Consider the following 19127-nt stretch of genomic DNA (forward strand, 5'->3'; position numbering starts at 1 on the left):
TTACAGCAATAGGAAACTAATGAGGGTTCCGTTTTCCTCCATCTCCAGTCTCACTGACTCATAGTCACTCACTTTCTGTTTTCAATGTGTATCGTTCTGACTCACCTGCATCCTCTCACTATAGAGCCAAGAAAAAGAAATATGTAAAAAGTTGGTTGTGTGCTTCTAACAACTCAAGCGCACAGTATGGCTCTGTCCCTCATATTTCAAATGCTTTTCCCGTCCCTCTCCTCCAACAGTATGTTTTCGCCAGCTTTCCACCTACTTACTGTCCCCTCTTTGGTTTTCCTGGAGGTTGGGCTGGCATCTCGAACCGAACCCCGGCGTCAGCGTTTAGGAGACCAGAACTCAGAGGAAGCCGCATCTCCAAGACGCCCCGGCCAAGGCCAAGGTTCTTTCCGCAGACTGGCCCTGCCCTGGTGCCCGCCGGTCTGCACGTCTCCGGCCCCGCCGGTCTGCACGGCCGCTCGGGCTCGCTCCGGCGCGTGAAGGGCGGGGACCGGGCCGCGACGTGCTGGAGGAAGTTGTCCGGGGCCGGGGACTGGACTCGGGGTGGGGGTGGGGGTGGGGGAGGGGGTGCCAGGTGTCGCGCCCGCGGAGCCGCAGCCTCCGAGCCCCGCCCCAGCCCGCACGCTCCCAGGCGGGGGTTACCTGCGGCGGGAGGGGCGGGGCGGGGCGGAGCGGGGCGGGGCGGCCCTTCCCGTCTGCGCCGGCCCCCAGCCTGCGGGGCGAGGGAGCCGGGAAGTGGGAGAGGGAACGAGGGAGGCGGAGACTGCCGAGGCTCCAGCCCGGCCGGGCTCCGAGGCGAGGGGCTGCATGGAGCGGCCGGCGCTGCTCTGCGCGCTGGGGGCGCTGCTGCTGTGCGCCGGCGGCGGCGCCGAGCCCACCCGTGAGTGCGACCCGTCGGGATCCCGGGGCGGCGGTCGAGGGGGCGGCGGGGTCGCGGCGGAGAGGCCCGCCAGGGCGCCGCCGGGTCGCAGCCGCGGTGGGGACGGACGCCAGGGACAGTCCTCACGCCGCCCTGCCCGGCGCTGGGCGCTTCCCCAGCCCGCTTCGAAGTGGGGGACCCAGGGGCGGCGGGGCTTCCTGGGGTCCCGGGCGGCGGCGGGGCCGAAGGACTGCCGGCGGCCACACTTCCCCTGCGCGCTCGGGAAGAGCCGGGGAGCCTGGCGCCAGGGCCGCAGGGCCGAAACCGAGCCGTGGCGTCGGAGGGCGGCGGGTCGGGACCCCGACTGTCGCCTGAGCGCCCCGGAGGGGATGCGGGGCCGGGAGCCGGGGCGGCAACTGAGTTGGGGCGAGCCGGGAACGCACCAGGACTCCTTGCCCAGGACTGCATGGGTCCGGGGAGGAGGGTGGGAGTTACAGGGAACCCCTAAAGATCCTAATCCTTGTAGGAAAAGGACGTGAGAGTCACGGCCTACTCTGGCGAGCAAGAAATCCGTCGGGAAGCCGGGAGCAGTATCCGGCGGATGCCTCCCCCTCTCTTTAATACCCTTTCTATTATTTTGGAATCCTTTTCGATTTACAGAAAACTTGCAAAGATAGTAAAACCAGGCGGAGTATACCTCTCACCCTCTGTGGCAACTTACATTTAAGCAACTCGGTAGAGTTATTGTGAAAACTTGGGGGCTAGTGACTTCCTCACGGACAGCTCGTGAATTGCGTGGCTTTTTGGACATTTTGGCTTTTGGTGACGAGCATAACCCCAGATTTTATAGGGTTTACTATCACATTGACACCAACACCCACAATTTTCGGATTGCGTTTTCACCAGTGTGTTGCGCTTTGAAATCCTCCTTGAAGTGATTGGGAAACCTTGGTGCCCTCTATTGATTCAGTCAACAAAACATGTGCCACCTGCTCTGTGCCAGGCAGTGCTCTAGCGGCTGAGGACTCAGTGTTGAGAATCAGATCACCTCCTTACCTTGCCGAATTTGTTTGCTCTTGGTAGACTCAGAGAGGGAAAAAAAAAGTAACATATAAGGTATGTCAGATGGTGCTAAGTTCAATGGTGAAAAGCCAAAGCTGGGGTTGCCACTGTAGAAGGGATGGGGCAGAAAGACCTCACTGACAAGGCAGCGTTTGAATAGAGACCTGAGGGAGAGTTGGAATTTTCAGCCAATAATTATTGAAGGGCCTGCCTTGTTCAGTCCTGGGCCAGGCTCTGGAGTTCCCTAGCTCCTCGGTGTGTATTGGGTGATCCTTGTTGCCCCCGTGCCTCTAGTTCAGATGGGAAGAGCGGATCGCAATAAGCATATGGGGAAACTGCAGTCCAGACAAGGGAAGGGAAGGGGCTTGTCTAGGATCACCCATCTCAATCTTGGATTTTCACAGTACCAGTCCAGTACCCTTCCTCCCACAGATCTCCTCCCCCACACACCTGAAACAACAGCTGCCCTGCAGACAAGGATGGCAACTCCCAACTTAATCAGCTTGGTCGCTGTGGTTCTTGGTAACTTGATTATTTAGACTGCAGCCACTTTTTTCACTATTACAAATGCTGATAGAATTGCGCTGAGGTATGGTAAAGGAAAAAAGAAAAACAGGGGACTGGAGTCTCAGTGATCTGACATGTCCCTGCTGTGGGACTTTGGACTAGTCATTTCCCTCCCTTATGTGGCAATTTTCTCATCCCTGAAAGGAGGAGGTTAAACTCTACCTTTGAAAGGCCTTTCCAGCTCTTCCAAGTGTTTGGAAAAAACAATTAGGTTCTCAGCTCAGTTTCGTCAGCTTGGGTGGGTAAGCCCGCATTGTGCATGTCTTAATAACAAGTAGCACTTAATGTAGTGTTTATGCCAGGCAGTGTGCTAAGTTTTTCACTTAATCTTCACACACAGCCTCTCCTGTAGGTGCTATTTTAAGCCCCATTTTTTGGACAGGCACAGTTCAGAGATAGGGTGGGGTTGATTCTAGACCACTGTGGGGAAGCAAATAGCACAACTAAAGCAAGACCCATGAAATATTTGGTTTTCCAGTGTTAAAGTATTGTTTACACTACGTGGTAGTTTGCTAAATGGTGTGCTGTAGCATATGTCTTTAAAAATGTACAAATCTGCATTAAATGTGACATAGAGACGCGACAGTAGATTTGATGGACTCAGGGTCACCACAGACCTTCAATGTGTAAAAAAAAAAAAATGAATAACATCTGCTCAGCGTGATAAAGCAAGCGCACTAGCATGAGGTATGCCTTTATATGAGAAAGCTGAGGCACGGTGCGGTTTAAGACCCTTCCTGAAGTCTCATAGCTGGTAGAGTGGAGGAGCCCGGCTTCTGCTCCGGCAGCCTGAGTCCACAGACCTTGCTCCGGACCTCTGCATTCAGTGCCTCTGGAGCAGTGAGGGGAATCCTTGGCTGGGAGAGGAGCTGGGCACCTCTGAGCCTAGTTGCACAGGACTGGCTGGCACCCATGAAAGTGCATACAGACCATTGTTATGAAGCAAATGATCATGTATTGGAGACTGGCTTTATCATTGCCAGACTGTGTGGTCCAAACAGCTACATAGGCGTTCAGAGGAGAGGAAACGCTGAGGGCTGGTAATTCCAGGAAGAGGTAAAACTTGAGCTTGACCTTCAGGATGGGTGGAACTTGAGTAGGTGAAGGGGTTCTTCCCAGTGGGGGGAGTAGCAGCAGCAGAGACTCAGAACTGAGCATGAGTGTGCTTTTCTGGGGTCAGCCAGGGTCCCTGCTTGGCTGGAGGGAGCTTTGGCAAACTTCACTTGCCTTTGAAGGGGCAGGTTGGGGCGTAGCCTAGAAGGGAGATGACAGTGGAGGAGAAGTGAGCTGGGGAGACTTGACTAGGAAAGGGAAATCGCTGGAGTTTGAAGCTTTGCAGGATTCTAGGGTTGAAGGTCTCCACTAGAAAGTTGTATTGTGAATCGCTTTTGTCCAGAGCCATGACTTACTGGTATCTGCTTGCCTGGGGGGCACAGCAGAACAATTAGTGTGATTAGGGTGATTAAGAGACATGTTGCAAGTGAAAATGGACAGAGGGTGATTACTGAGTAGATGAAGGGAAGGAGATGGATGATTCATATGTGATTCTTGCGGTTTCCTTAACTTTTCCCGAAATGTGTCTGCCTCTGCCTCTGTGTTTGAACAGGAGGGAGCAAAAACTATTAGCTAGGCAACTTGCCTTAGTATTAGAAGAGCAATGATTATGTCAGCTCCCAGCTAGAGCAGGATACTGCGCAAGATGACCAGACTCACTCAACGTTTGAAGTTTATTTTTCTTTAATTTTTAATTTTTTAAAAAGATTTATTTATTTATGCATACAAGAGCTGGAGCACAGGCCAGAGGTGTGGGGGATGAGAGGATTCACCAGAGACAGAGTGGGGAGCAGAACAGGCAGACTGACTGAAATACACTGCTGAGGAGAGCAGCAGGCAAGACAGGAGAGGTCTGCTGCGCCATGTGGGTAACTCTCTGGCAGGCCAGGGATGGAACTCGTGCTGCAGAGGCTGTAGATAGCTTCACAGTGCTGTGTTTAACCCCTTGCGCCACCAGGGAGGCCTAATTTTTAATTTTTTAAATTGAGGCAACATTGATTTACACCACTGTGTCTGATTTAGAGGTAGAGGATTACACCTCTTCAGGTGTATGTTACCACACCCACCAGCAAGGTACCCACAGCCCTCCACCATAGTTTTGAAGTTTAATTGGGGGAGCTATTGAGTTCTTCTCACCTTCTTGCTCTCCTTTCCAAAGTTAGTAATCAGCTCCTAAAAATGGGCAAAATTAAATGCCTAAGGAAAACTTATCAGGCAGAAGGGACACTTATTCTATCTCAAAGATTATAAAGCAATTCCATAGAAAACTAAAACAACAGTTTAGAACTCTTTTGTCTATTTGAAAAGAAAGAAAACAAATAGCTAACATTTATGTAGCACTAGCTCCGCACCAGGCACCAGTCTCAGCATTTTATCTATATTAACTCATTTAGCCTTCACAATAACCCTATATTTGATGGATTATTGTTGACATTTTTATGTCATAAATGAGAAAACGGAGGCAGAGAGATTTCAAGTGACTTGCCAGCTGCACGTAGTAGCAGAGCTGGGGCATGAAGGCAGGCAGTCTGATTCCAGAGCCTGCGGGCGGCATGACTACCTATGGTGAAATGACTTATCTTACGTATGGGGAGCTGTAGAAGACCTTCACAAGAAGCACAGGCTCCACTTATTCATGTGTATATCTGGAATGTTATACATATAAACACATTTCATATATATTTTAACGTCCCTAGACTGTGTTTAACATTTCAGAGTGAGAAAGATTGTGTGTGTGTGTGTGTGTGTGTGTGTTTTGAACTATAGGAAGTAGAAAAATCTCAAGAGAAATGGGAGGAAGCACTAGAGGAAAAAAAAGAATGGCAGATAGCCACAAGTTGTCTGAAATATAAACTAATTAGAAGATCTCACTAAAGGATATTTCAGAACAGATGGAGAAGAAAAATTAAACCCATATGGGAGATCAGAAATAGAGCAAGTTATTGTTCTATTAAAACACTGAGGCTAAATAAAGATTTTTAAAGATCTCAAATTGCCTTAAAAGTTGGGGTGTGATTTAAATGATCCATAAATAGGTAATATTTTTCTTTTCAGGGCTTTAATTTCTTATGGGAGTGGGAGGTGGGTGGGAAGTTGGAGTGTCAAGTGCTGAAGGATCCTGGAGTTTTTGCTACAGTGTGTTTCTGGCAACTGCAGAGTAAGGCAGGTTATCCTAAAGTAGATTATAGTCTTTTGTAAGAACAATGTCTTTAGTAGAGCCTCTATACCTGACAAATGATTTGTCCTCAAAAATGTCATCGATGGAATGTGAGAAAGGCCAAAGACGGGATGAATATGAACTTCTGTAGGCTGTCGTGTATATAGCTGACTGTTAGGGAGAGCCTGTGGGGTTGATGTTTTGGACAAATGCAATTTTTTTGTTCACTTAATAGGGAAGGTACTACTGAGTTTTGGCATAGAGTATAAACTGTAACTATTGATGAACTCAATTCATTCATTAATTAAGCCCTTAAAAGTAATTAATGTTTGCCACTTTACACAATTTAGAGAGATTGTATTTTTTAAATTACTTTAATAAGCTATTTTGGAATAATTTTTGATTAACAGAAAAGTCACAAGGGTAGAACAGAGAATTCCTGTGTACCCCCTCCCAGTTTCTGGGAGACAATTTGGTAGTCCTGGTCTCCGAAATTCTCAGGGAGCTTCCAAATGAAGTTTCCTTCCCCCACCTTCTTGTCTTTCCCTGAATTTGGCAGAAGCATTAAAACATCTTTCCCTGATCTTCCAACGGGGTCCAAAATAATAGATTCAGTAACTGTATAGTGGAGACAGGTGGGTTTTCTCTAAATGAAGCACACTTTTAAGACACTGGTTCACAGTTTCTCTTTTTTCCTTTTCCTTTTCAGAGTAGTTTAAACCACACTTCCACATGTTTAGCATCAGACCTCAGGGGAGCAACAAAGGCTGTTAAATCTTTCCCAGTACTTCTTGGGAAAAGTTATAAAAACAATAACCAGGTCAACTTAGCAAACATAATTAAAGCAGAGCTGCGTAAACTCACTCGCAGAACTGCAGACATTGAAGAGATTGTATCAAGGGAGAAATGGACCCCCAGTGTAGAGAACCCCAGGAAGAAGACTTAGAAATTTCAGAATATACTCTTCTTGAGCTTCACAACAGAGCCAAGAATGTGGCCTTGGGGACACGCTTTCTGGGTTTGCACGTATCTGTCATTTCCTAGTCATGGGATATAGGGCCAGTGACTAGTGTCCCTGTGCCTCAGCCACCTCATCTCGAAAAAGCTGGTAATATCCCTGTGAGCATTCTGCAGATTCTGTGAAGAGTACTTAGAAGTGTCTGGCTCTTAAATATTAGATATTGTTTTTTTTGGTTGATTCTATTGGTCTTATTGTTGGCCTCCAGGACTTGGATTAAATGAACTGTTGGAAACCCTGGCTGATGTCGATAAATCTATTTCTTGTTTTGAACAGAATCTCAGCCCCCTGTGACGAATTTGAGTGTTTCTGTGGAAAACCTCTGCACTGTGGTTTGGACGTGGAATCCTCCTGAGGGAGCCAGCCCGAATTGTAGTCTGTGGTATTTTAGTCATTTCAGCAACGAACAGGATAAGGTAAACTTTCTGGAATGTATAGCATTGATGATGGAAAGTGAACACTTGGATTGGAACCAAGAGTACAACAAATTCTAATGTTACTTCAAAGCAGGGATTTTATTATCACTTGTGTCCAAATTTTAACTGGGAAAATTACAGAAAGGCTGTTGACAAAGTGAAACATTTGAAAATCTTTGCTCACTTTATGATAATTATCCAATTGAGATGGCTCTGAGAAGAAATACTTGATATCTTTATCTAGTAGGCACTCGATAATTATGCTAAAGTTGGTTCTGATGTTCCTGCCAATACCTTGTATTGACAGAATTCTTTTTAGTTTCCCAGGGAATATTCACATGTACTCTTTTTTTTAAAGAGTCATTTTATTTATTTATGCATACAAGAGTTGGGGTGCAGGCCAGAGGTGCGGGAGGTGGGATGAGAGGATTCACCAGAGACAGAGTGGGGAGCAAAACAGGCGGATCTACTGAAATACACTGCTAAGGGAAGCAGCGGGCAAGACAGGAGAGGTCTGCTGTCCCATGTGGGTAGCTCTTTGGCAGGGGATCAAACTCATGCTGCAGTGGCTGAGGATAGCTTCACAGTGCTGACACTTAACTCCTTGTGCCTCCAGGGAGGCTCTTCACATGTACTCTTTTGCTAATCACATGCACAAATAGATATGTAAGGATTATGTGATGCACAAGTAAATGGCCACACAGAACATGAAAATACAAGATGTCTGTGGTAGGTGGGGTTGACCAAGTCTCCTGATGTCTGAGGAAAAATGAGGGAAATTTTCATTTTTTTTCAGTAAGATGTAGTCAAGTTAATATTTGTTAACAGGATTATGTAGTTTTGGGTTCTTTGTGATAATCTTATTCAATGGAATTTTCTCTTGGGCCTCATTGGCTTGTAAACCCTTCTAATTGACGTGTTCTTCAAAGCATCAGATCAAAACTGTTTTATATCTTTTTACCTTCTTTAATTGTGTATGTGTGTGTGAGGGGGCGAGGTGGGGATGCTCAGGGATGAATCTGCCCAGGATTTTGAGGAGGCCAGATGAGAAGTTGTTATTAGTGACAATGAGTTGGATTCGTGAATTGTGAAATCACTGTGTTCAAGCAGCTTTGGTGGCTGGAAGAGTCAGGAGAATTAGGTTCTAGTTGGTGCACCACTCTTAGCTCCTTCAGTGGCCTGTGTAAGTTACCTGACATCTCTGAACCTTAGTTTTCTCAGCATATGGAGTGAGGCTCTACTTACTTCCCTGGCTTGCTGGGACATGGAAATATGTGAAAACTGAATAAAGTGAGAGTGGAACAGACTCTTTCACTACAGGGAAAATTTGCTAATCTGCCTCCTTCACCCCTTTCCTGTTGAGGTATTTATTACAGTTTAGGTGTTAATTGATAAAAAAAATTGAGGCAAGTCAGGAGTATTTGAATTAGAAAAGAGGTCCTCTAAATGCGGAAACTTGTAATACTTCTAGCAGTGAAACAAGAGTAGAGGGTTCCCCTTTTCACTCTGTTGGCTTCCTCTTGTGCCAAAGGAGTGGCCTGAGGCATTTGGCAAATTTTGTTGGTTTGTTCACCCTTGACAAATTCTGGAAAATTCCGTAAGTGCTTTGCCTAAGTACATCACCTAAATACAGTCTTGAGTCTTAAAGAACTTATGGCCAGGACCAACCACATATATACCTTATAGCCCAGGTGTGGAGTCAGCTCTACTGGCTAGGTTTGTGTAAGTATACTTGTAGGATGGTCACACAGTGATGAAATAGCCTAACGACGAATTTCTCAGAGTATAACTCTGTGCTTAAGGGATGCAAGACTTGTATCTAATTGAAACCGTGAGGAACTCACCTTTTTTTCTAATAAGGCCCTTTTCATTAGCCTGTCAGCCATGCTCAAAGATCAGTCAGGCAGATATGGTGAGATGCTAGCTTCAAAATGAGGCTAATTCCTTGGTATACTTATAGAAGTTTAGACTTAGAACTAAATTTAGGAGGCAGTGGCATCAGAATTGGGTTTGAAATTTTCTCTCCTTCCCTTTTTAAGCGGTGTGAACTTGGACAAGTTGCTTAACCTTGCTGAACCTACTTTCCTGTTTGTAAAATGCTGGGGGGAAGGGCCTAATAATCCTACCTACTTCATACCAATGGAGATGGTGTTCTTAATGCACCTGGCACAGAGTTACTTTCAGTAGCTTTTTTACCCTTTACTATTATTACTCTCATTCAGTTGAACCATATGAAATGGTCGCTTTTATATGTCCTGTTATGTGGTTCAACCTAATATTATCATTTAATCTTGTTCCCACTACTTTGCCCCAGAAGAGGCTGGATGGAAACCATAAAGGATGAGCTTTTCCTCAGATGCCTCTTTTAGTCCAGCCATTTGACATCTTTGATGACTCTCAGTCCTGCAGTTGTGATCAACATGGATTATTCCTCTCAATCAGAAGAGGAGATTTTGACCGTTATAATCCTGAGGTTTCTGATGAGTGGCAGGAGTGATTCCCTTTCCTCTTTCTGTCCTTTCCATGTAGCATTAACATCATCAAACAAAACTGGGTATATTTTACAAAGCATCTTGGAAGCAGTGGCTTTATGACAGTTTGTACATAGTGGGGGACTTATGTGGATGTTTAAAGGTCCCAAGTTAGTAAATGAGAGAAACCCTTGAAGTCATTTTCAATCTTCAGATTGGAGGACCGTTCAGATGAGAGACAAGGAATCATAGATGATTTTTTAAAAAGAAAAGATTAGCAGAGGTGACTGCTGCCCACGAAGGTTTTAGCAACATCTAATGATTCCCAATCTGCAAGTAGAATGATCTGGTATCAGATATTAAATATCTTTTATTACTAAGCGACAGGGAAGTCTCTCACTAGGTAAATAAATGAAAAGGCCCTTTTTCCATTCTGACATCCAGAGAGACAGGAGCTGAAGTTGATTCCCCTTTCCTTCTGCAAAGGGAAGCTGAAATTTGGGAAGGTGTGATCCAGTGAAGTGAACATAGGTCCTGAGGGGGAGGGATCAGTTCAGGATGCTGGCCCTGGTTTTTGATAAATTTTTGAAGGAACCAGATTCCCTGAGGGGTGAGGATATTGTCATAAGGCAGTTACCAGTGAAATGAGTCACCGTAGCAGCAGAAAGTCACATTGGGAGCAACACACATATCTCATGTAGATTTACTGGGAGGGATTTTGTTCCTTGTTTGATAGAGAAAGGTACATTCAACTTGGAAATCACAGACACCAATTTTTTATATTTTTTTCCTACCAATTTAATATTATTTATCTTGAACTTTGAAAAAGATTTTTAAAAATTGTCTTATTACCCCCCCACTGTCTCTTTTCTATATTATTTTGTTATTCATGTGCTCCAAACATAAAGTTTAGATTTAGGTATTAAGGTATTTTTTCCAATTGAAAAAAATCCCATCATCATAAAAATCTTGTAATAAAATTCAGCCCTGTCACGGGAACAATATCTAATATAATAGGACAACTGGGTTTTCCCATGATTCTAATTGTTGACATTTGATCATGCATTTCCCTCCCCTCTGGCGTCCTTGAAGGGCAAATGCAGGTTCCCAACAATTATCAAGGATCCTTGGATTCAGCACACATTCCTCTGTCCAGGGCCAATTCCTTAACTTTGCCATGAGAACATTGTAGGCGAAATGTTCTAGAGAGCCTTTTGGTGGCATAACTAGTGTGCTCTGTTCCTATAGGCAGAAACCCTATGGAAAGCCAAATGATGTGTAGATTTCTGGGCAAGGATTCAGGAATTAGTTGGGAAAATGTAAAGGGCTATGTAAAGTGGGAGGCCCCACTGAGGGCAAGCACAGCTTTGTCAGTGAGACAGAATTACTCAATATCCACGGAGCTAAATCACCCTCCGTTTTTTCCCAGAATTTTGCTTGAGGATATTGCTTTTTCCTTTCTGCCAGCGCTGACCCACCAACTCCGTTCCCAGAGTGCTGTCTTGCCTGGGTCTAAGAGCTGTTCTGCTTCTATAAAGTGATATTTTTTTTTTCATGACTTACCTATGGTTCCTTAATTGTTGGTTTGCTGCCTAGCCCTCCCAGGGCATGCCCTCCTGCTCAGCTGGCAGAAGGGCCCCTTAGAGTAATTAGACAGAGGTAACTCTGATGAATTTTCTCTGCGTGGCCATCAGCACGTATTTAAAAGGAAATGCTCTCTCCAACTTGAGAAACAGAAACTGTTGCAAAACAGGAAACTCCTGTTAATCAGGAGCTCTGATTCCAAGCAGCTCCATTCTTAATTCTTCCACTCTGTCACCCAGGGAAATGTTAATTTCCTAAAGAGCCCTTTAATCTCATTATTCTAAATCCTAATGATCAGATTTGTGACTAAGGTCTATATATATGTTATCTGTAAGTTGACTTTCTATGATTCCACAGAGCTTACCTGCTTTTCAGAATCAGGGCGATGTGCCCAGTGCAGATAACAACCCTTAACATTTATATGCATATGCGATAGGCAAAATGTTTAAACAGTATAAAAGCTTTTTTTTTTAAATATTTATTTATTTATTTATACAAGAACCGGGGTACAGGCCAGATCCACAGGAGGGTGAGAGGATTCATCAGAGACAGAGCGGGGAGCAGAACAGGCAGACTGATGAAATACACTGCTGAGGGGAGCAGCAGGCGTGACAGGTGATATCTGCCGTGCCATGTGGGACCCTCGCTGGCTGGCCAGGATTGAACCTGCGCTGCAGAGGCTGTGGACAGCTTCACAGTGCGGTGTTCAACTGCCTGCACCACTAGGGGAGGCCCTACAAAAGCTATTTAATGAGAAATCTTTCTTTGGCCCACAGCTCAACCCCCCTATCTTTCCTCCTTTTCCTCAGAGATGACCTGGGTTACTGGATGCTTAAAGCAGTCCTTTTTACTTTGATCTTGATGGTATACTGCATCTACTTGGAGTTGAATTGTGCTCATCTTACTCCGTTTCACTTAAAATTGCTTTTAGGTAGTTGATGTATTACTATGATAGGTTTATAGGTCAAAGACATTTAAATGTGGGAAATTGTCTTTTACTTATACTGGCATTTTCCCCAGTGACAGTGCTGACAATTGGCGCAGGATAATTCTCTGAGGCGGGGAGGGAAGGCTGTCCTGTGTGTTGTAGGATGTTTAGCAGCAGGCTTGGCTTCTCCCCACAAGATGCCAGTAGTAAGTAGCCTCTTCTCAAGTTATCACAACCTAAGGGGATCCTATACAATACCAAATATCTCCAGAATTGGGGTTGCACAGTCACCCCATGTTCAGAATCACTGATCTATACCATTTGAGAACTTTCTATTTTTTCCCCACATTTGGGCATGCTAATGTTTTATTACACAAGCGTTTTTTATTACTCAACGTGTTTGCTACAGCAATGCTTTTTAAATTCCTACGCATAGAAAATTGCTCCAGAAACTCGTCGTTTGAAAGAAGTGGCCCTGAATGAAAGGATATGTCTGCACGTGGGGACCCAGTGTAGCACCAATGAAAGTGAGAAGCCTAGCATCCTGAAGGAAAAGTGCACCCCAGCTCCTGAAGGTAACTACAGAAAGCACTCTCTCTTGGTATTTAGAGAATAAATTCAATTTATGGATCTGCTTATGATTAGCATGCATTAATTCATTCAGTTCTCAAACACTTGCTGAATCTAATAAGTGCCAAGAAGTACTGGCAACACAGTATGAGGGTGTCCCTGCCTTCAAGGTATACACAGACAACCTGAATAATGATGCTTCATTGTTATGCTATAGCACTTAAGGATTTGCAAAATGATGCATATAAAGGCACAAATCTCCCCTAAATCCAGCCTCAGAAACTTGTGAAATGAGCAAGGCATGTATTATCACCCTTATCCATTTTATGAGTGAGTAGCTGTAGGTCTTCAGATTCCAGGTCCGATGCCTTAAAAAAAACCCAACAAGATACTATCTTACTCATTATATAGAGAAATTAGTTTGATATACAGCTATCAAAGGGAAAATGAGCATGCCAGTTTAGCTCCAACTCAAGACGAGCCACAGGAAAAACTGCCAAGTAGGCACCTTGATCATTATCCCCCAACTCCCTTCCCACCCATCACTCCGTGTCCTTTTCTCTGATGGGCAGGAAGTAGTATGCTGTTTAAGAACAGGGCTACCAGAGCCAGATGTCCAAGTTCAGATCTCAGCTCTGCCAGCTGCTAGTTGCATGATGTTAAGCTGATCACGTAGCCCTTTCTCCTTCAGTTTCCTCATCTGTATAATGGCATGATGATTGTACCTACCTCCCAGGGTTGTTGAGATTATGCCATAGTATATGCTGGGTGCCTAGAATAGTGCCTGTCCAAGAGTAAATACTGTCTCCGTATGATCTGTTAATATCATATTGTCCCTCGGTTGGGAGTTGTTTATATTTTCACATTTATTTTGGACTTCCTTAGTCATTGCCTGTGGTTGAAATATTATGTGACCTTTAACCTCCTTCTCCAGTTAGGAACACAAGAATTAGGGTTCTCTTAGTGATAGTAAAGATTTTTTGTTTTTAGTATCAGCTGGAGAGACAGAGTTGTGAACACATTAGATTTCAGTTTTCTATCCTGGGTGCCTTCTGGATAACATTGAGTGAAGGATTAGGGGTTAGTTTTCTGGTAAATTAGCATGAAGAATCCTCACCATTCTCCATACCCCACAGTAATTGGCTAGTTTGCACTGCAAAGAGAGAAGAATCCTGAACTCTCTGCTGGATATTCTAGGTGATCCTGAGTCGGCTGTGACCGAGTTACAATGCATTTCGCACAACCTGAGCTACATGAAGTGTACTTGGCTCCCTGGAAAGAATACAAGTCCTGACACTAACTACACCCTCTCCTATTGGTGAGTATGTGCAGGAGACTTGTAGGGGAAGGACTCACTGTGATACTGTGATGGTGTTGGAAGCCTTTGGATCTAATCTAGTTTTTTTTTTAAAAAAAAAGAGCTATTGGTTCTTTTCTGCACACCCAAAAGATGAGCAATTCGCTTTAGTGGGAGATGCATCTGCTTTTGGTGCTTACTTGCAAAAAAAAAAAAAAAAAAAAACTTCTTTAAGAAATAGTTGGGAATCCACAGGATGTTGCAATAAGTGTACATGGAGACCAGAGCTTCTCCCAGTGGGAACATATAACTAGAGTGTAATATTGAAACCAGAAAGTTGACATTGGCACAATCCACTCACCTTGTCCAGATTTCACCAGTGTTACATGTACCCATGTGTGTGAGTGTATGTATGTATGTGCACTGTCTGCAGTTTTATCACATGTATAGATACAGAATAGTTTCATTTGAGTTGCCCTTTTATACCCATACTCACCTCCTCCCTTCTCCCTGCATTCCTCTCCTCCAACTCTAACCTCTGGCAACCACTAATCTGTTCTCCATTTCCGTAATTTTGTAATCACAAAAATGTTACTGGAATGGAATCCTATAACACAGAGCTGTTGGAGGCTATTCTTTCATTTTTTAATTTTTTAAAGATTTATTTATTTATTTGTTTATTTATTTGTTTGTTTATTCATTTATTCATACAAGCACCGGGTACAGTCTGAAGTGCGAGAGGGTTAGAGAATTCACCAGAGCCAGAGAGGGAGAACAGAGCAGGCAGAAGGAGTGAAGTACACTGCAGAGGGGAGCAGCAGGCAGCAGGAGAGGTCTGCAGGCCATGTGGGACCCTCCTCCAGTGGCCGAGGAGCAGCCAGGGATCGAAACGGCGCTGCAGAGGCTGCAGGCAGCTTCACAACCCAGCGCTCAACCGCTGCGCCACTAGGGAGGCCCTGGAGGCTATCTTTTTAAACTGCACAATACACTTAAGAGCTACTCAAGTTGTTTTGTGTGTTGATAGTTGATGGTTCACTCCTTATATTGCAGAATAGTATTCCATAATATAGATGTACCAATTTTTTGAGCCATTCATTCCTTAAAGGATATCTCAGTTGGTTGCTCTAAATATTCATTTCTCTGAAATAAATGCTCAAGAGTGCAATTGCTGGGTCATATGGCAGTTGTATATTAGTTTTAGAAAAATCTGCCAAGCTCTCTTCTAGAATGACTGTACCATTTTACATTCCCACCAGCGATGTATGAGTGATTGGTGTCTACTATGAAAAAACAATTGTGCGATGCCCAGGGTGAAAAAGTTGTTTAGCTCCCCCCAGAATAACTTATATTTGGTATTTGTGTCTATTGCTACAAATTGTGTTAACTTTCTAAATTAATATTGAAATCATTTCCTTTTCCTTAGAGCCTAGAATTATTTGCAACACAGTAAAGGAGACAGGGCCAGGTTAAACAATTTCATTCACTAAAATTATTTAATACATATTGTGGTATAGTACTGAAAGGGTGGCAGATGAGAAACATATCTCTTTACTCCTAAAACTTAAAATGTAGATGGGGAGACAGCGCTGGACACAATTACCTATAGAGGCACATCCCAGAGATTTTGCAGGCTCGAGTCCTAGCCACCATGATAAAGTGAATGTTGAAGTAAAGCAAGTCACGTGACTTGCTTGGTTTCCCAGTGCATGTGAAAGTTATATTTGTGTTAGCATGTAGTCTATTAAGTGTTCAATGGCTTTATGTATAAAAAATAATATATACCTGAATTTTACGTAACAACACAATTTCACTTTAATAAAAAATTAAAATAAAACAGAATCATAGATTTAAAAAACAGTGTACATACATGACTTATTTAAATGTGACGTAAAGACACGAAATGAGCTCTTGCTATTGCAAAATTGGCACTGATAGGCTTGCTTGATGCAGGGTTGCTGCAAACCTTCAATTTGTCAAAAATGTAATATCTACAAAACACAATAAAGCAAGGTGCAATAAAGTGAGGTGTGCCTGGATAAATATAAGAGCATGATGAGGCTTCCAAATTATAGACAGACTCTTGTGAGAAGCTAGGAGGAAGCTGGGAGAGGTGGCAGGGGGAGGGCTGCACAGATGTGGATATTTCTTAGGCACTGGCCTCTGGGAAAGCAAGTGCTGAGGAACAGGGCTATTTAGTCAGTGATACCAGGGTGGGGAAGTAGGAGGTCTAGCATAGGCAGTCTGCTCTCCATGAGACCTTGTCATCCTTTCTGTCTTTAATTGAAATGGTTTCTGAGAAAATGGGGTGTGGAAGGCCATGTCCCGAACTCTGAAGCTACAAGATAAACATGGATTGTCCATCTTGCCTGATGGCCTGATGAAAGTAGTTTTGGTATATTTAAACACTCATGGCTCTGTCGGGGAATAGACTGCAAAAATCACATAACTTTTTTTTTTAAAGATTTATTTATTTATGTATACAAGAGCTGGCATACAGGCCAGAGGTGTGGAGGGTGAGAGGATTCACCAGAGACAGAGTGGGGAACAGAACAGGCAGACTGACTGAAATACACTGCTGAGGGGAGCAGCGGGGGAGTCAGGAGAGGTCTGCTGCACCACGTGGGTAGCTCCTGGGCCAGGGATCGAACTCTTGCTGCAGTGGCTGTGGATAGCTTCATAGGTTGCGTCTTAACCCCTTATGCCACCAGGGTGGTCCATGTGACTTTTTGAACAAAAATCTCCAAAGCTACCTCAGGTTCACATCCACTCTCTGTCCCTGTTCCACAGAACGCTGCCTGCAAAACTGAGACGTGCTGCAGGTGAAGCCACATGGCCCTTAAATTGTGGTTCAATCTCAGGGAGGGTTTTTTCTGATAGAAATAATTCTCTTTCGAAGTTTTATCATTTCACTTGCCTCCTTGTGGTGCTTGACTCTCCTTGACTCTCCTTGACTGAAAACCCTTGGGTGGCTCCCTGGTGGCTTTGGGATAAAGCCCAAAGTCCTCAGCGTGACAGAAAAATCCATTTATGACCTGGCATCTGCCAGTTTTTCAAACATCAGTCTCCTCTCCCTCCATGTTTCTCTACCCCTCTTGCATGCTATGGTCTATCCCAACCTGAACTGCTTTCAGTTCCTCAAACTGACTCTTCAAACACTCTGAGTAGTGGAATTAGCCACAGCCAAGCAGAATAGTGAAAGCTATCTGTGTCTCCTCACACCCCCTGCTTCCCCTTTCACCTGGATGCCTCTTAGTTGCCTTCTTATCTCAGCTTAGATCACTCTTCAGGGAGCCTTCCTTGGCCTCTCACATCTCTCAAGATTCGTGCCCGGCAGTGTTGTCCTATAGCACCTTGCACTTTCCCATGTCGTTGGTAGTACTTAGTAAGTTGTGTTGTCATTTCCTGTTTGCTAGTGATAGCCTCCCCAGATGGCCCTCTCCCTTGAGAACAGAACTGTGTCTTGCTTCCCCTAGTGCCAGACTCAAGGTAGGTGCTCCACAAATCACATTGGAGTGTTTGGTAGATCCCAAGCTAGAGAACATTTGGAACTTGGGGTGAGTGACAACCTACGATGTATAAACAACAGGGAAGAGATAGAATTTGGGGATAAGAGAGGACTGAGTAGCTCTGACTCCCCAAAGAACAGCTATTGAAGCTAGAGGAGATGTTACTAGAGACTTTTCAGATGTCTTTCAGGCAGGTAGCCCCGCTCTGTTAAGTTTGTTATTCTCACTCCTTACTGGTAAATCACAAGGAAAGCCTTTAAAGAGTATGTGTGCATGAAAGGGCAGGGAAAGAAGGGAAGAAGTCTTAAAACTACATCTTATCCCATGGCTGAGTGTGCAGGAAAGGCACCCAAATGTAGGAATCAGGGTGGCCTAGTCCTCAGTGTTCTTATAAGACAAAAATAGGGAAGTGCTTGAGGTGTCAGTCATTGCAGACCATGTTGTAGTGCATGTTGCAAAAGGAGCGCCCCTGCTGGGTGATGGAATTACAAAAACCCAATTTGTACGGCATTCCTTGTCTTCTGGCTGAAGTAATCCTCTTCCAGGTTGATACAGAGTCTTCGCAGACGGTGCTTGGGCTGGCTTTCAGCCCTCAGTTGACACTTTTGTGCAGAGCACAGTCTATAACTATTGGGGGTAACTCAAGAATCCATCCCCAGAGTGGGGCTTCACAGGCTCCTGAGTTGGGGTGGGGGGACAGGTATCAGGGACACTTCTTCTTGTCATTGGCATTCCCGGAGCTGGTCATCGCCAGCTTGGGCTCTTCCTGCAGTATAGCACTGTCCCATCCAGGAGCCACTATTTACATTTTAATTTCTATGAATTCAAATTAAGTCAGATGAAAACTTCAGTTGCTCATTCTTACTAGCCAAGTTCCCACATGGGCTAAGTGGCCAGTGGCTCCGGAATGGGACAGCACAGATATTGAACATTTCTCTAACCGCAGAAAGTTTGGGTATATATTCTGTATCTTCTGCCCTCACTGATCTACAGCTGATTCTATTTTGGAGCTGCATGGCCTGGGCTCACGGCTTGGTTCTCTTCCCTACCAGCAGTGTGATTTGGGCCAAGGCTCTGTTCTCTCAGTCTCAGTTTTGTAATCTGTAAAGTAAGAAGCAATAATAGTGCCTGCTTCTCAAGGGTGTGGTGAGAACTATTATTGTATGAAAAGTGTTTGGTCTTGGACCTAACTGCTAACATGTAGAGAAGGGTCATCCCTAATTCATAATAACTGTATAGTAGTGCCGGCCTCACCTGGTATCTGAGGTTTCGCTTTCCGAATTTTCAGTTGCCCGGGTCAACCGTGATCTAAAAATAATACTTACAATAAAATATTTTGAGAGAGAGAGAGAGACACCACACTTACATCTATTTGATTATTAGTTATCATTGTTAATATCTTACTTGCCTCATGTATACATTAGACCTTATCATAGGTATGCATGTTTAGGGAAAAGCAGTATATATAGGATTTTCTACTGTCTGCAGCTTCAGTCCTCCACTGGGGCCTTGGAACATATTCCCTGTGAATAAGGAAGGGCTATTATATATATTTTCTTCTTCTTACTTATCCCTACTCCCTTGCACATGTAGCCAGTGCACATTACTGGCCTCTTCCCCCACCTCAAA

General features: G+C 44.4%; 1 protein-coding gene across 1 annotated transcript in view; it reads left to right on the forward strand.

The window, feature by feature from the left end:
- Positions 1 to 715: 715 nt before the first annotated feature.
- Positions 716 to 19127, forward strand: part of IL13RA1 (interleukin 13 receptor subunit alpha 1) — a gene marked incomplete at its 3' end in the record, with an annotated part of 49860 nt that continues 31448 nt past the window's right edge. Inside the window, exons 1-4 of the mRNA XM_084258249.1 lie at positions 716 to 889; positions 7003 to 7142; positions 12562 to 12700; positions 13893 to 14013. Coding sequence (XP_084114375.1) covers positions 817 to 889; positions 7003 to 7142; positions 12562 to 12700; positions 13893 to 14013 — 473 coding nt within the window. The 5' untranslated portion in view covers positions 716 to 816. The remainder of the gene's footprint in view (positions 890 to 7002; positions 7143 to 12561; positions 12701 to 13892; positions 14014 to 19127) is intronic.

Source organism: Talpa europaea, assembly GCF_964194135.1.
Source record: "Talpa europaea genome assembly, chromosome: X".
Taxonomy (NCBI): domain Eukaryota; kingdom Metazoa; phylum Chordata; class Mammalia; order Eulipotyphla; family Talpidae; genus Talpa; species Talpa europaea.